Raw genomic sequence first — 18,201 nt, forward strand, 5'->3', positions numbered from 1 at the left:
GTAAAAAGGACTAAAACCAGATTTTTCTAAAGTTGAAGGACTAAATTGTACTATAGTTTGAAAGAGGGACTAAAACCAAAATCACTCCAAAGTATAGGGACTAAAAACATATTTAACCCTTAATTTTTTAAGACAAAATTTTTTCATCATAAATTTTTATATTTTTTTATTAATAAACATACAACTTATATAAATAAAGAACGTAATTTATATTTTTATATTTTTTAAATTACATATATATATATATATATATATATATATATATATATATATATATATATAATGCAGTAAATTGTACCACCATAACTAAACTCAAAACACAATGACATTTGTAGCTCAAATTTTAAGGGCATAACACGCTACATTAACATTCAAATAATACAGTTTGTATCCTTCACTCGAACATTCAACTAACCAATTCATATTTCCGAATCAAACATGAAAGGAAAAACATAGAATATTCATATCACTACACGATCAAACAATCATACAATCAAGACATTATAACTCATAGTTGCAAAAATTAAAAACTCACTAGAGGAGTGTTGTTCTCCTTCAAGGTTTGCCCTAGCAACGAAGCGAGTGAGAATGGGTTTACCTAAACCCAGTGCACGAACACAGATCCTACGCCCAGTACACCAATGGCGCGATTCATGAAAATAAGGAAACGAAAACGAAACAGAGAAGAGAAGAAGGGAGAGGGAACGTGATACCAGAAAACGGAAGCCCTCAAACGAAGGAGTCCTAACGCACTGATGAAACGATGGAGAGGGCGCCCTAATGCATTGATCAAACAACGGAGAAGGAGCCCTAACACATTGATGAAACGGAGTAGAAGGAGCCCTAACGCACAAAACGGAGGAGAAGCGTGAAGCAGTGAAGAAGATGTGTGTCAAATTGAAAGAGTAGAGCGAAGCAGTGATGAAGATGTGCGTGAAATTGAAGGAGTAGCGCAAAGTAGTGAAAATGTGCATGAAATTGAAGGAGGAGTGTGAAGCAGTGATGAAGATGTGCGTGAAATTGAAGGAGCAGCGGGAATGAGAATTTTTAATACTCATAGAGAGCACGTATCCTAAAAAGCGTTATCTTTTGGGTTTTAATACATTGCGCTACCTTTAAAAAGCGAAATCTATAAAGTTTAAATAGATAGCGCTTATTCTAAAATGCGCTATCTATTGATATATTTTAAATTATAAATTAAAAAATATTATTAAATAATTATTGATAGCTTTTTTTTTGAAAAAACGCTATCTACCGTTATAGATAACATTTTTTAAAACAAGCACTATCCATTGTTCTTTAAATTCATAGATAGCGCTTATTAAAAAAAGTGCTATCTATTGACAATTCTGTAGTAGTGTTTATATGATTTGCATTCTCTCTCGTAAAATCATCCTTAGTGTGTGTCTGAAGATATCTGACTATTTCAATCTGTTACGTCTTTGACATATTGGAAGAGTTAATGATATGTTAGCAAAACTATCTTACTTTTATATTGTATTTTGAGTTTGGGTTTATTGATACACCACTATGTTTCCTTTGTATCACGAACATGGTAGTGAATGATTTCTTTTCCTTAGATATTGTTCTTACATTTTTTATTGTGTACGTGGATAAAGAGAGGCATATACTCGAGTATCATCTATGTTTCATTGCTTTTAAATATACACGAAGTTATTTTGTTGTTTATATGATTTGCACTCTCTCTTGAAATTATCTCGAGTGTGTCGCCAAATATATATGACTATATCAATATGTTACGTCTTTGGAAGATTCGAATAGTTGATGTTACATTTGTAAGGTATATCTTACTTTTATATTTTATTTAGAGTTTGGGTTTATAAGTAAACCAACACTTTCCCTTCCTATCACAAACATGGTGGTGAATGGTTTCGTTTCTTTAGAAATTATTCCCACGTTTTATATTGCATACGTGGATAAAAAGACACATATACTCGAGTATTGTCCTTGTTTCATTGCTTTGAAATATATACGAAGATATTTTGTTGTTGATATGATTTGCATTCCCTCCTGAAATTATCCTGAGTGTGTCACTGAAGATATATGACTATTTCAATCTGTTACGTCTTTGGCATATTCAAAGAGTTAATGTTACGCTTGCAAGGTAATTATCTTAGTTTTATATTATATTTTGAGTTTGGGTTCATTGGTACACCACCGTGTTCCCTTTCTCTCATGGACATGGTGGTGAATGATTTCTTTTTCTTAGATATTGTTCTCACGTTTTTTGTTGCGTATGTTGATAAAGAGACACATATACTCGAGTATCGCGCATATTTTTTAGTGCTTTAAAATATATATGAAGGTATTTTGTTGTTGATATGATTTTCACTTTTTTTCCTGAAATTATTTCGAGTTTGTCGCCGAAGACATAATTCTTTCAATCTGTTACGTCTTTGGAATATTCAAAGAGATAATGCTACATTTGTAAGGTAATTATCTTAGTTTTATATTGTATTTTTAGTTTGGTTTTATTGGTACACCACCGTGTTTCCTTTTTATCACGAATACAGTGGTGAATGATTTCTTTTCCTTAGTTATTGTTCTCACGTTTTTTGTTTTGTATGTGGATAAAGAGATAGATATACTCGAGTATCGTCCATGTTTTGTTGCTTTTAAATATATATGAAATTATTTTGTTGTTGATATGATTTGTACTATCTCTTCTAAAATTATTCCAAGTGACACGAAGATATATGATTATTTCAATCTATTACGTTTTTGGAATATTTGAAGAGTTAATACTACATTTGCAAGGTAATTATCTAACTTTTATATTGTATTTTGAGTTTGAGTTTATTAGCACACCATCGCGTTTCCTTTCTAGTGAATGGTTTTTTTTCTTTAGATATTGTTCTCACTTTTTTTGTTGCGCACGTAGATAAAGAGACACATATACTCGAGTATCGTCCATGTTTCATTGGTTTTAAATATACACGAAAATATTTTGTTGTTGATATGATTTGCACTCTTTCTTGAAATTATGCTAAGTGTATCGTCGAAGATATCTCACTATTTCAATCTGTTACGTCTTTGGCATATTCGAAGAGTTAATGTTACGTTTACAATATCTTACTTTTATATTGTATTTGGAGTTTACGTTTATTGGTACACCACCGCGTTCCCTTTCTATCATGCACATGGTGGTAAATGGTTTGTTTGCCTTATATATTGTTCTTACGTTTTTTGTTGCATACGTGCATAAAGAAACATATATATTAGAGCATCGTCCATGTTTCACAGCTTTTAAATATATATGAAGTTAATTTGTTGTTGATATAATTTGCACTCTCTTGAAATTATCTTGAGTGTGTCGTCGAAGATATATGATTATTTCAATTTGATACTACTTTAGAATATTCGAATAGTTAATGCTATGTTTGCAAGGTAATTATCTTACTTTTATATTGTGTTTTGAGTGTGGGTTTATTTGTACACTACCGTGTTCTCTTTTTATCACAGACATGGCGGTGGGTGGCTTTTTTCCTTAGATATTATTTTCACATTTTTCGTTGTGTACGTAGATAAAGAGACACATATTGAGTGTGTCACCGAAGATATACGACTATTTTAATTTGTTACGTTTTTGGCATATTTGAAGAGTTAATGTTATGTTTGCAAGGTAATTATCTTACCTTTATATTGTATTGTGTACGTGCATAAAGAGACACATATACTCGAGTATCGTCCATGTTTCATTGCTTTGAAATATACATGAAGATATTTTGTTGTAGACATGATTTGCACTATCTCTCCTTAAATTATCCCGAGTGTGTCGTCGAAGATATATGACTATTTCAATTTGTTACGTCTTTGGCATATTCGAAAAATTAATGATAAGTTTGCAAGGTATTTATCTTACTTTTATATTGTATTTTGAATTTGGGTTTATTGGTACACCACCGTGTTCCCTTTCTATCACAGACACGGTGGTAAATGACTTCTTTTCCTTAGATATTCTTTTGACTTTTTTTGTTGTGTATGTGGATAAAGAGACACATATACTTGAGTATCGTCCATGTTTCATTTCTTTTAAATATATACGAATATATTTTGTTGTTGATATGATTTGCACACTCTCTCATGAAATTATCTTAAGTGTTTCACCAGAGATTTATGATTATTTCAATTTGTTACGTCTTTGACATATACGATGAGTTAATGCTACATTTTCAAAGTAATTATTTTACTTTTATATTGTATTTTGACTTTGGGTTTATTGGTGCAACATTGTGTTCCCTTTCGAGACATGGTGGTGAATGGTTTCTTTTCCTTAGTTATTATTCTCATATTTTTTATTGCGTACGTGGATTAAGAGACACATATTTTTGACATGTTTCATTACTTTCAAATTTACACGAAGATATTTTGTTGATGTGATTTGCACACTCTTTCTTGAAATTATGATGAGTGTGTCGCCGAACATATATGACTATTTCAATTTGTTACGTCTTTTGCATATTCGAAGAGTTAATGCTACGTTTGCAAGGTAATTATCTTACTTTTATATTCTATTTTCAATTTGGGTTCATTGGTACACTACAACGTTCCCTTTCTATCACGGACATAGTGGTGAATGATTTATTTTCCTTATATATCATTCCCACATTTTTTGTTGCATACGTGGATAAAGAGACACATATAATCGAGTATCGTCTATGCTTCATTGTTTTTAAATATGTACGTAGATATTTTGTTGTTGATATGATTTACACTCTCCTAAAATTATCTTGAGTGTCTCGCCGAAGATTTATGATTATTTCAATTTGTTACGTCTTTGGCATATATGAAGAGCTAATGCTACATTTGCAAGGTACTTATCTTACTTTTATATTGTATTTGGAGTTTGAGTTTATTTGGACACCATTGCGTTCCCTTTCGATTACGGACATGGAGGTGAATGATTTCTTTTCCTTAAATATTATTCTCAAATTTTTTGTTTTGTACGTGGATAAAGAGACATATATATTTGAGTATTGTCAATGTTTCATTGCTTTTAAAAATATACGAACGTATTTTGTTGTTAACATGATTTGCATTCTCTCCTAAATTTATCCAAAGTGTGTTGCCAAAGATATATGACTATTTCAATCTGTTACGTCTTTTGCATATTCGAAGAGTTAATACCACATTTGCAAGATAATTATCGTACTTTTATATTTTCTTTTGAATTTGGGTTTATTGGTACACCACCCCTTTCCCTTTCTGTGACGGACATGATGATGAATGGTTTCTTTTCATTAGATGTTGTTCTCACGTTTTTTGGGCGTAAGTGGATAAAGAGACACATATCCTCGAGTGTCATCCATCTTTCATTGCTTTGAAATATATAGAAATACTTTGTTGTTAGTATGATTTGCACACTCTTTCCTTAAATTATGCTGAGTGTGTTGCCGAAGATATATGACTATTTCAATCTGTTACGTCTTTAGCATATTCGAAGAGTTAATGTTATGTTTGCAATGTAATTATCTTACTTTTATATTTTATTTTGGTTAACAGTTTCATAAGATTGTTAATAAAATGTTTCAAATAAATTATAATTTGGTAATTTTGATAAATTATCATTATTAAAATGTTTCTTGCTGAATTCATGACAAGTGAATACTTATATGTTTTTTTTAATTAAAAACGATATATTTGACTTGGGACAAATATTTTTTTATTGGATCACACTGATGATGACATTTATTTCCTTTTTTTTATCAAATTGGAAAAAGACAAAAATTATAACTATGTTGTTCCAAACTTATATGTGTAAGTGTTGTTATAAAACATTGTCTTTATATTTCTTTTACAAAAAGTCTCTTATGTGGCCGAGTTCATTTAGTTAAGATCATGTGGCTAAGCTCATATGGTTGGAGTTTCAATGGCCAACCTGGAAAAATATCTATTTATAATTTTTTTTGTCAGCATTTTACAACAAGTATGTCTTTTATTTCAAATTGTGGTTGAGTCAAATTTTATTTCAAATTGTGGTCGTGTTAGCACAAAAAGTAGTTATCGTGTTGATGATGTAGATGGGTGTATCCAACTAGTTCAACCATCTACATCGTGCCTGTGTAGGACGATTTCATTAGTGGTTGAAGAAGTCAAAGATGCCACTGGTCCAACCATAATGGAGGTTAAGTTAGTGAGAGAGGCACTTGGAAGACATTCATATAATGGCGTAAACTCCTAATTCAAATAATTTCCAAAAGTATTACAGTATATTTCTTTAACATCTTCATGTATGTTTCGGTAAGTGTCTTATTATGTTTACATATCTCAATATTTGTTAAATTGTTGCTACAAATACATAAATTCGCAGTTTCACAGAATTCCATTCCTATGATTCAACCACAATAAAATGTTAATCCAATTCAAGAGTTGAGCGAGGTTTCAAGAAAGTGGTCTAAGGATTTTTGTCTCGTTATTGATCAGAATTTTACAACCTTGAGTTTTCCTAATCAATATTTGAAATTTTGCATAAACAAGTAAGATGTCTCTGAAATCACTGCGGGTAATGAGATGTTAAACATTTCAATCATTAAGTTATGGATATTGTAAGTAGTATACTTTAAATTATTTCACATTATTTATTCAACTTAATTTTATGATAACTACCATTGTCAGTAATATTTATATGTCTATGTAGGTATGTAAATGAAGTGATTATGAACATGAGGAATGTTGGAATCTATGCTTTCCTTCAATCCCAATCAGTACAAAAACTTGGGAATAAAGAGATAGACTATGAGATTTACATTTGAGATAACATTAAACCATCGCAAAAGAAGATTTATATAGCGCCTTATTATGAAATGTAAGTGAAACTCACTAAATTTACATGTGTTGTAGTCTTAAACTAACATCACTACTAAAATTCATATATGTTAGGAATCATTGACAATTAATGCTAATTTGTTTGAGTGATAATATTGTGGTGTGGTTTTTTTCACTACATAAAAAGCTAAGTGCATACTTAAAAACTATGGTACAAAGGTATGACATAATTCTAACGTGCATTGTTATTTTACTCCATATAATGTATTAATCACTAATGACCTTTCTTTTTAGGGCTATTGATGTATACAATGACTTAAATGAAACGTCCACTTCATCGTTAGTGTCAGATTTATCCCAAGGTATCTAGTACTTAAATTAAACTATTCAAATATTTATGTTTTACTTTTCAAATAGATTAACTTTTCAAATATCATATTTTAGTGCAATAGGCAAAATGGAAATTATGAATGCGGTTATTATGTCTTGCATCAAATGTGGACATTAGCTTGTGATGGTATTGTTGACTCTTGGGAAGAGGTATTAAGTCAATTTAAATAGATATATAAAATCAACTACTACATTTGATATGCTATTATTAAAAGTTATGCTTCTTTTGTATTTAAGATATTCCAAGATAAAAACACATTAGTTTGTTCTGGGCCTTGAGGCATACTGAAAGCCCTCAAGACTAAGACCTCTTGTTACTCCTCACGACATGATTCAATCCTCTCTACTTGAGAATGAAAGACCATTAAAGTTTTAGGATAACCTCCAAGACTGAGCTCCTGCATTCATTCTGAATAAACCTGAATCTCACCAAGAGATTCCACATTGAAGCTTATTATCACCACTTTGCAATCACCTACCCTTACTTGAAAACATAACTCGTGACAATAATCATTTACATACTTTAATACATATTGAAATATATCCAAAACTTCATTTAGATCAAACCAAGGTAAAGAAGTAAAGAGTGAACTAAAACATGTACCAGTCACTCAGCGCATACCCTCGTTGAGTGACTACAGAGGGTTCTCACACAGCAACCCAGCTCGTTGTACGAATAAACTCCTTGTGGCACTAGACCCTGAACTCGCGCTCAACGACATCATTAACTAAGCGAAACTCACCAGACAGTGGACCAGACCCTCAACTTGTTTGTTTAGTGCATCCATTCGCTATTCGAATAAAACTGACAGTGCTCCTAAACCTCAACCACTCACTCAATGCACCTTCTCGCTGTGTGAACCAACACACAGAGGGTCAGCCCCCTCGACCACTCGTTGGGCGACTCTACTCGCTCAGTGAGTCTACATAATCTGCGACACCAAATCTGCAGAATTATGCAACCTACTCCAAGTTTACCAATTCTAATTATTTTTCCCAACTTCTAACCTTCTTAGAATTTGTTGTATACCTAATTAGACTCGAACAAGTGTGTCTAAACCTTACTAACCTCATTCTAAAATGTATCCTAAGAAATTTCTACTCTAAAACATCAAATTCATCAACTTTACTACTTTTACCACATTTTTGAACAACTTATGATCTTAACCTAGTCCTATTAGACTTACCAAAGTCATCCCTACAAACCAATTGTTCACCAAACCCCAAATTCTCATTTTCACTCCTCCACTTCTTAAAACTTACTATAATCACAACCATATGGATCTATCCATAACCAAATCAACGTATACACAGTTTCCTAACATTTTATACCTCCAATTACAGATCAAACAACACCCAATCATGTTTAATTACGTAGATAATCAATTTGCACACTACAACATTCAAATTACACATCACATATATCTTAAAACAGAATTTAGTTCAACCAACTCATTATTCACAAATTCATCATACATACACAACAATTTCTAAGTCAAAGCAACTCTAGCTTCCCTTACCTTAGAGAAAAGCTGCACAATTCTAGAAAACCCCTACTGATGCTTGCACCACAAGAAAACTCTAGAAAAACCTACAAATCACTGATTGGTGATAGGAAACCAACCTCAAGACCTAATTGAAGCTAATAGTCAAGAAAAAGAGACACAAATCTCATGCAAAAACAGAAAATCTGCATAATCATAGATTGAAGGGAAAACCTAGAAAAGAGGAACGAAACTTACCGACTCAAAACAAGAAATTGATCGGTAAGAATTGTAGTCCTCGATGCCAGGATCGCCTAGACACTTCTTGATCATCGAACAAATAGTCCAAGAGTGAGAAAGAGTAGAGAAAAGTGAAAGAGAACTAAGAGAAAGAAGTTTAGAGAGATAAATAGTGTTTTAAATAATGAGACGAACTTTATAAAACTCTATTTATATTATAAGATTATTTTAAAATAAAATACTCGGTCTCATTGTTTTAATACACCTATCTATTCTAATACTCTATTTTCTAGGTTTTCACAATTAAAATGATCTTTTGTCAACATTTTATGCTTTTTTTGTTAGTAAGTTTCTTGATTTATATAATTAAAAGGTTTTTATGCAATGTTAATAAACGTTATTTATTTTTAATTAAAATTATTGTTGATATAGATTAAAATTATTTTGTGGTTACAAATTATTATAATAATTTTCTCCATATTTAGAATGTATATCTCTTTCACATTTGAGAAAATTTAAGAAAACTATAGAATCTTGATATATTTATAGATGGAATACTGATTTTTAATGTTTTTTTTGTCTCATTAAAAAGGAATTTGAAAACATATCTACAATTTAGAATATATATATAAAATAATTCCAATTAAGCAAAACGCACAACAAAGATAGAATAAGTAGCATTAATAAGATTTTGTACAATGAAATCATATTTTATTGAATATCACCTTTTAATTTCTTTACTAAAGTTTCTAATGGTTAATTTTTAAAATCAAAACACTTTATTTAAACTAGTAAAATAATAAAAATACATATGTCATTGTTTATTTTAATAATAATAAAAGATAATAACTTGTAATTATAAGTGAATGTACATATTTTATATAATTTTATTTTTATTTTGTAAGTAATATTTAATATTTTATTATAAAAAATTATTTTAGTTTTAAGAAAGCAATTAAATTTTAAAAAATTGTTAAAATTTAAAAAAGAGTAACATAAAAGATAAATGTAGTAAACAAGTACTTGTTAAAAGATAAACTTGAAAAAAAAAGATGCGTATACTAACAAAATAATCCTCTTCATTTAATAGTATAGATATAAACAAAAATTTAAAAAATTTAAATTACATTATCAAAATAAAATATTTGAAAATCATACTATTTAAATTTTAAGAAAAGTATAAAATTCTGTTTCCAACAAGCCTGTGAAAGGAAATCGGATCCAACATATCGGGTCAAACCATTTGGGTTAATTGTTGGTTTTTTGAGCTTTTCTTCTCTGCCCTAGTGGTTTTCTCTGCAGAAATTTCTTGCTGGATAATAGCATGGCGTTGTTATTCAAGGTACTTCTTACACTGCACCCCTAAATGCGTATCTGATTCAAAAGTTCAGTCTTTTTTATTTTATTCTCTAATTTTCTACTCTGGTGAGTGTTGTAGGATCCGTCGAAGCTTTCGGCGTATCGAGACCGAAGATTTCCCGGAACGCAAGAGGATTTTGAGCATGCCCTTCAGACTTCAACCACGGTTTACGTTGGGAACATGTCCTTTTACACAACGGAGGAGCAAGTTTACGAGCTCTTCTCTCGCGCTGGGGAAATCAAGAAGATCATTATGGGTTTGGACAAGAACACCAAAACACCCTGTGGCTTCTGTTTCGTTTTGTGAGTATCCATTGCACTGTTAGTTGCAGCAATTCTGTATTAGTAGATGGTTCTTTATGTGAGTGTGTTTGGATGAATGTATTATTTGACAGATATTATTCTCGTGAAGATACTGAGGATGCTTGCAAGTACATAAGTGGGACGATACTGGATGATCGTCTTATTCGTGTTGATTTTGATTGGGGGTTCCAGGATGGAAGACAATGGGGTCGTGGGAGGAGTGGTGGCCAGGTGAACGTCTAGTGTGTCTGTGGTTCTGTGGTTATACTTTATGTTACTTGGCTAATTGTAAATGCTTCTGTTCATTTGTGCAGGTCCGGGACGAGTATCGTACTGATTATGATCCTGATATCCTTTTCATTGTTTAGTATTGATTTGACTGTTATTTGGTTTCTTGTGTGATGATTTGTTGTTTGTTTGATTTTCTGTACTATATAAATGTGGTAATTCTTGATGATCAAAATACTGTAAGAATACCAACATGGGTGTGGCAACATCGAAAATAACTTTCTTATAGCATGTGGTAAAGGGTTTGATTATTAGGTCATGTGTATAGAAGAGTAGTCCCTTAGATGAATTTGAGCATCTTGAAAAAGATTAGTCTTTGGGTTTCATCCATTATATATCCCAAGTTCAACAAAAAGAAAAAGATACAATAATTTGCCTAGTTCATGACTAATATGTGTTAGGTGTATTTAATCTGGTTTGCCTTAGTTGTTATAAACTTCTCTAGTTTTGTATGCTTGCATAATGGAGAATGCATTAGTTCTGCTATGCTTTCAATGGATTCTACTATATATGGAGTTAGGAATACTCTCATACCTTCAGTTAATCTTGAACTGGAAATTTTACTGCAAAATTATTCCTGAAGAATGTTATATACTAGTTTGTATGTGCTGTTGGAGTTAAGTCTCCTTTTAGTTTCCTTAATTCTACATACGTAGAGGAGGTTATGGGAAGCTGGTCCAGAAAGAGTTAGAAGTACAAAGGCAGCTTGTAGATTATGGCACTGGTTCTTTGGGTTCTTTTCCACCAGTTATTCCTAGTTCCTGTAAGTGACTTCAAACTATAGTTTGCACAGGTCCTCAGCCATTAGGAGCTGAGATCATTGAAAGTTTAATTCAAATATATATATTTCATTTAGTTTGGTTTTTGTATTGCTAAATTATGCAACCTGCTGGTTTTTAAATATATAACTACAGAATGTTGCTATGCTGTCTGCTTGGAAAAAGAAAATCATTCAAAATTATCTATCTTCAGCATATGATAACCAAAATAAAATACCATTGATTAGGAGGGTAAAAAATTTAATCAGACATGGACACATGGCTGCAGTATTGGGCATATTTTGTATGTGTATATAGGTAGTTGTCAATAGTAGCACCAAATAGCAGAACTTTGCAGAATCACGTTGCAGAGTGGCTGGAGCATGCTACAACCGTAGAATAGTGTCACACTTTGCAGTAGCTGCCATGAGGCTGCAAAAACTGACAAACTGGTGTAAAAACTATCTGAGTGGGTCACAGAAACCTATTTGAACGGTGAAACATTACTGACAACATTTCCAGCGTCTCCAAGCATTTTTTTCCCAACTGTGACAGTTGAATCCCCACTCCCCAGCCTTTGCTCTACAATGTTTCTGATCCCTTGAACCTCTGGCCATTTCCTAGCAAAATTAAGTGTTTTGTTCTGTCACCTTTATAACTAGCTTTCAAGGGTTGGTTCCTCAAGTGTTTGGGCACTTATCAATGACATAGATGAGTAGTAAGTGTTCTAACTGGAATGTGTTTCTTTTTATGGTTTAATGTTTTTACTCATCGGGCCATGCCTCTGTTTTCAATTCTAGTTGGGCCTAACATTCTAGAGATATGTTAATATTCAATATGAAGCAATTTGCAAAAATTGATACTTCAATAGCTAATATCATCCGCACTGTATTTCTCTTCTAATGATTAATGTTCAGTTCAGCCATATAAATGAGAAATTCAAATTCACTGTGGAGAACTAAGTTGGGTAGCAACATAATGGCTTGCCTGTTGAGTATAATGTGAATTAAAAGATATCAACGAATTTTTTCCCACGTTTTGGTGCTTTTTTTGTACCGGAATATACTTCTTTTTTATCTTAGTGGTCCTTGGCATATTTTCTTCATCATTCATTTAGATATTTCCTTCAATTTAGATACCATATATGTACTTTAAAGCTGAAGAAAATACTCCCATTCAGGCGAGGATACCAGCTGTGTTAGTCACATTGGAACCAGCCTTCCCTTGTTCTGTTAGATGATTTCTTTGTTCATTATATAATTTCTGGTGATCATCATATGCTTTGAGTATGTATTCATGTGAATTAAACCTTCAACAATTTTACTCTTGCAGATGGTAGACACGGTGGAGGTCATGGTCATGGACACGGTCATGGTGGTTCTCATCGGCATGGTAGAGGTAGTTTCACACTTTCATCTCAAGGCCGAAGATTTTTTTTTAGGAGCACTTAGACATGATGCTGCCAGTTTTTACCTATTAATTTACTGCTAATATAAATTTCTTTTGCCTATTCGACTTGATAGATTACTATAGAAAGAGACACCGAGATGATGATCGCCACACACACGAGTCCTCAAAAAGAACTTCAGATCACGATTCTCGGAGGAACACTGACCATGAATCTAGACCGGTATTGATTCTCTACAATCTGAATGATATTCAGACAGACCTAATCACATAAATTATTTTACAATAATTCTTATTGCTATACTTCTATCGTGTTACATTGATGCATTAGGTTGTCGAGCATACTTAAATTTAAGGCACGATGTTTGTATTATCATATATTCTCGTAGTTTTTGTCATTAAATTTGTTTCTTATCGATAACTGGATTCGATGTGACAGGAAAAAAATCCACGGTTTCGTGAGAGTGGTGATTCTGATGATGAGGAGGAAGATGATAGAAAAAGACGGGCTTAACCAGAATTTCATACTTGGTCATGTTTTTTTAAATTATAACCTTCTACTGACATGATTATAAATATGTATGTTGTCGTATATTACTTGTTACAAATTGCAGAGGTCTTGTTAATTTAACCCTACTTCACATTCTAAGCTTGGCAATGAATGCTATTTTGTGTTTTCTATCAATTTTTGTTAAACCCTTTTCTAATCTTGTGCTATAAATATCTGACCTTGATCGTGCTTACCTGATTCTGTGATTAGGTGCTTGCATGGAAGTTAAAATTTAGTATTTAGCGATTGAATGGTTGAGAAAAATATCATTTTGATAATTTAGTTTTTTCAACGTGTAATATTGCTTTCCATGAAAATTTAATACACATTTCATCCTTATTTTTTTAAACTAAGTAATTTTTATTCAACATAATATGTGGTCTAATTACCAACATAATTTTAATTATAACATATTTTAAAATTTATTATTACGCATTGTTATTAATATATCGACTAAAAGTAAATAACTAATAGTATTATGAGTGAACACGTTGACCTTTTCTGTTAGAATTTGGATTGCATATGAACAGTGGACTATAACTCTTTAATTTTGAAATTTCGAAGATTAAATGTTTCATTAAATTTTTATACGTATTTAAATTGTATGTTTATGGAATTATTGGGACTAAAAGTGAAAATATTTATTTTTTAAGTAATTAAATTTATAATAAATAGTATCCTTTTAAATTTACAATAATTAGTTTAAATTATGATATAAATTTATCTTAATTATTGATATTCTTTTTACAAGGCCAAAATTTAATCTGTTATAAACTAATGCAGCTCATTAGCCTACTGAACTAAAGTCACTCTCAAATGGCCTTCTAAAAATAATATTTGGTTTGCAATTTGTACGCCTCTTTAAGAGCACCAGAAGAAGCAAGAACATTTACAATGAACCACGCTCTCACTTTTTAAAATGAGAATTATTTAATACACTAGTAGAATTTATTTTTCTTAATAAAAGACTTTTTTTTTTTTTCACGTGAAAGGAGTCTTAAAGAAATTTGTGTCTGAGATAAATGGAAATAGTTTCATCGTAGAAGGAAATTTGTATCTGTTTGATACAAATTTCAAATAATGTTTAGTGACTGATAACAAGGAATGAGAGGCATAAGTTTTGTCATATAATATAAGGCATTTGCCTTGAAATTGTTACATGAAAACAGAAAGCTATATAGTTTCGAATTGGTAAAGTACTTAAAAAAGTAAAACCTCACACTGAACAAATGATAACACTGCATACTTTCCATCACTTTGATCTGCAAAACATGAAACTGTGCAAGATCAAGGATGAAAGGAGAAACTAAAGCATAACAATTATCTCATAAATTACAAGTATTTTCCTTTCAATATGTAAGCCCCGTACGTGTTTCTCCCACTCTCACTCTTTCACCACAAAAAATTACAAAAACACTCAAGGCCTGTAACCCTGTTCTTGCTGCTGCTTCTCGTACTCTTCCATGGTGTCAAACTCATTTGGATACTGACTTTTCTCATGGTAACCTTCGTTTACAGCAGAATTCCCTCTCCCCGATTCATACCCATTAAGGTTATCATTCTCATTAACACTGTTCGCATTATAAGAGTACCTACCATTCTCCAGGAACCTCGTGTCACTCATTCCTTCTCTCTTCCCCTCATACCCATTCCCGTTATAGTTGTTGTTCTGGTAATTTCCCTCGTCATTGCTGTTAGAGAACCGGTCGTTGAAGTTGCTGGCGTAGCCACCGGTGTTAGTGTTCCTGTACTCTTTGTTGTTGTTGTCATCGACGCTAAACTCTTCGTGGTTGTTGACATTGTTTCTGAAGTTTTCATACTTGATGTCATTGTTTCCGAACTCTTCGTTGTAGTTGACATTGTTTCTGAACTCTTCGTTGTCGTTGACATTGTTTCCGAACTCTTCGTTGTTGTTGACATTGTTTCTGAACCCTTCGTTGTAGTTGACATTGTTTTTGAACTCTTCGTTGTTGTTGACGTTGTTTCTGAACTCTTCATTGTAGTTCACATTGTGTCTGAACTCTTCTTCATTGTCGTTGTTGCTGCTGCTGTAGAAGTTGGTTTTGGGGTAGCCCTTTTTGTAGCTCTCATCATTGAAGTCTTCATTGAGAAGCTCAAAGTTTGTGGTGGTGGTGGTGGTAGGAGTCTCCTCGGTGGGAGAGTATTGGCTATAAGAGCCCCTACCATACAGACCATAACCCTCTCCAGTTTCTGAAAATTCAGGCTCTGGTGCTGGCCCGGATGGTATTGTTGACCCAATTGCTTGTTCAACCGAAGGTGCTGGTGCTGATGCTGGTTCGAGTGCTGGTGCTGGTCCTGATACTGATTCAAATGTTACTGGTTCAAATGTTACTGGTCCTGGTGCCAAAGCTGGAGATTCAACTTTAGTTTTCTGGAGAGGGTCTTTGACATTGTAGATGGTTCTGAAATGGGAGAACAAGCTGAAAAGCTTGCCTTCTCTGGCTTGAATTTGGGGTGAGATAAGAAGCAACAAGAGCAAAAAGAAAGATAATTGGTTCCCAAATGAAGCCATGGTGTGAAATGAGAGTGAGAGATGAGTGTTTGTTGGGGTGATTTTATAGAGAGATTAAGCTGATTTTCATCAATGGCCGGGTAATTATGCGGGGATTGTGGAAGGAAGAAAAATGGTTGTGGGGTATTATGATGATGACTTCTATGCCATGCTGCATGTGCAAGGTACCATGGGAAACACAAAGATGTGTAGCACTCAGAAAATTAAGGTCCAAGTCAAAAGGTGACATCTTTTTGTTGCTGAGATGAGTCCTTTTTCCCTGTGAATTCCAAATTAGTTGGTGGTGCTAACTACCTTTTTAAGGCAATTATGATGAAAACTGAAACTTTGAAACAAGGAAGCCACATCACTTCTTTTCCTCTTCAAACATTCAAATGTTAAAAATTCCTTAAAAATCAAGTAAAACAAGTCACATTTCTTAGTAGAACCACACAACAGAGCAGAGCAGTTTAGTTGATCTTAAAAGTAAAACTTACTAGTAATCAATGTTTAAAGTGAAGTAATTATGATGCAAAGGGAGTAATGTTTTAATATTATTTGATTATTACATATTAATTTAACCCTAGTTCAACAGCAATAAACCTTAAACTATGTCATTTTTACTTATCAATGCCGGCTGTAGTTTTAAAAACCAAGTTATTTGTTGTTGTGTGTTAATTTGGAGATGGTCCACAATTCCATGCAGCTGAAAAAAAAACATAAGAATGATAATAGAGAAAGGAAAAGAAAACGTGGTAGCATTTCTGGGTTTGTTGTTTATTTAAATGGGGAATGTAACGTGGTAGCAAGCAATGCAGGCTCTCGATAATGAAGCACATTTAGTTACACCAACCCAGTGGACTTTTGTAATTAATCAGTGATTGAAAAAGGTATTAGAAAAAATGATGCAAGATAGGGTATTACGTTTTCTTAAAGAATAATCAAATTGATTGATTTTGGAACAATCAATTAAAGTAATAGTGCAGAAAGTGTAGTCTAGGGATTTTGGGAGCAAAATTGGTAAAGTTAGGTCAATGATTAGGGAAAAGTGTGATGTTTTGATGTTGGATTCGACTTGGAGTGATGTTGAAGGGACAGTTTCTTTAAGCGTGGCGCGATGAACGGGAGAATTTGCAAAAGCAAAGGTGAAACCCTACATCGACTTTTTTTCTTTTTTTAGACAATATTTTTTTTATAATATTTAAATATTATTTATATATTATTTTATGATTAATTCATAATATTTATGATTATTATTATTAATAATAGAATAATTTTAAAAAAATTATAAAATAACACGTAAATTATTAAAATATTATAAAAGAAACGTTGTTAAAGTACCATATCTTTTTTAATGTACAGGTGAAAACACTTTGACTTTCTATTTCATATGTTTGATCCTCAAATTAGAATAATTTATGGAAACATGCCAAATTTTAGGCCGCTTCTTCCTCCATTTTTATGTGTTCAAAAATTTCAATTTTGTTACTTTTTATTTTCAATTCTGAAATTAACAATTCATACAATTTGAACTGTTCAAATTAAAATATAAATTTGTATTTTTGATTTTATAATTTAAAATGTAAAATAAAAATTATTTTAAATTATAAATTATATAATCTAAAAAAAATAAAATGTATTTTGAATGGTTTAGGATGGAGGAAATTAGTGTCGGTGCACAGATCAATGCGAGAGGAAAGTAGACCTTATTGAGAAGGAAGGAGAAAATAGGGACAAATTGGTATTTTTACTTAATCTATGGAGGTGCAAGGAAAACCTATCAAAGTGCATAAAGAAGCGCCCCAAATTTTAAGGTGAAAACAGACAGATGGGCTTTATGTCACTCGGGTGTTGCTCCCTACACCTCTCCAAGTGGAGTCTGTATCTCCCCATTAATTTAATTTATTTCAAAAATATTATACACCTCCCTATTATTTTCTTTATTCCAAAAATACCTTACACCTTTCCCATTATCCTTAACAATCTTTTTCTTTCTCTCTCTACATTAATGGAGCATTTCACGTTGTTCAGATTTGAATTTGTAACATACTACAATAAAAATTCAGAGGAAACTTCAATATTAATACTTCTACCATTTCCATTTTATAAAATTAAAAGTTAGAT

General features: G+C 32.1%; 2 protein-coding genes across 3 annotated transcripts; one reads left to right on the forward strand and one right to left on the reverse strand.

The window, feature by feature from the left end:
* Positions 1-10,103: 10,103 nt before the first annotated feature.
* Positions 10,104-13,711, forward strand: LOC106754215 (nuclear cap-binding protein subunit 2). The gene is made up of 8 exons (XM_014636215.2): positions 10,104-10,242; positions 10,339-10,562; positions 10,655-10,793; positions 10,877-10,910; positions 11,503-11,613; positions 12,941-13,006; positions 13,132-13,238; positions 13,455-13,711. Exons 1-8 carry the CDS (start codon positions 10,225-10,227, stop codon positions 13,527-13,529), a joined length of 774 nt encoding a protein of 257 aa, XP_014491701.1. The 5' UTR covers positions 10,104-10,224; the 3' UTR covers positions 13,530-13,711.
* Positions 13,712-14,662: 951 nt separating this feature from the next.
* On the reverse strand, positions 14,663-16,307 carry LOC106754216 (GATA zinc finger domain-containing protein 14). 2 transcript variants are annotated; one of them, XM_014636217.2, is made up of 2 exons: positions 15,910-16,307; positions 14,663-15,864 (listed from the first exon to the last, which is right to left on the reverse strand). In XM_014636217.2, the coding sequence occupies exons 1-2, from the start codon at positions 16,096-16,098 to the stop codon at positions 14,983-14,985; spliced, it is 1,071 nt and encodes a 356-aa protein (XP_014491703.1). In that variant the 5' UTR covers positions 16,099-16,307; the 3' UTR covers positions 14,663-14,982. The 2 variants fall into 2 exon arrangements, with proteins under 2 accessions (XP_014491703.1, XP_014491702.1); XM_014636216.2 differs by having other exon boundaries at positions 14,663-16,301.
* Between the last annotated feature and the right edge of the window lie 1,894 nt (positions 16,308-18,201).

Source organism: Vigna radiata, unplaced genomic scaffold (genome assembly GCF_000741045.1).
Source record: "Vigna radiata var. radiata cultivar VC1973A unplaced genomic scaffold, Vradiata_ver6 scaffold_86, whole genome shotgun sequence".
Taxonomy (NCBI): Eukaryota; Viridiplantae; Streptophyta; class Magnoliopsida; order Fabales; family Fabaceae; genus Vigna; species Vigna radiata.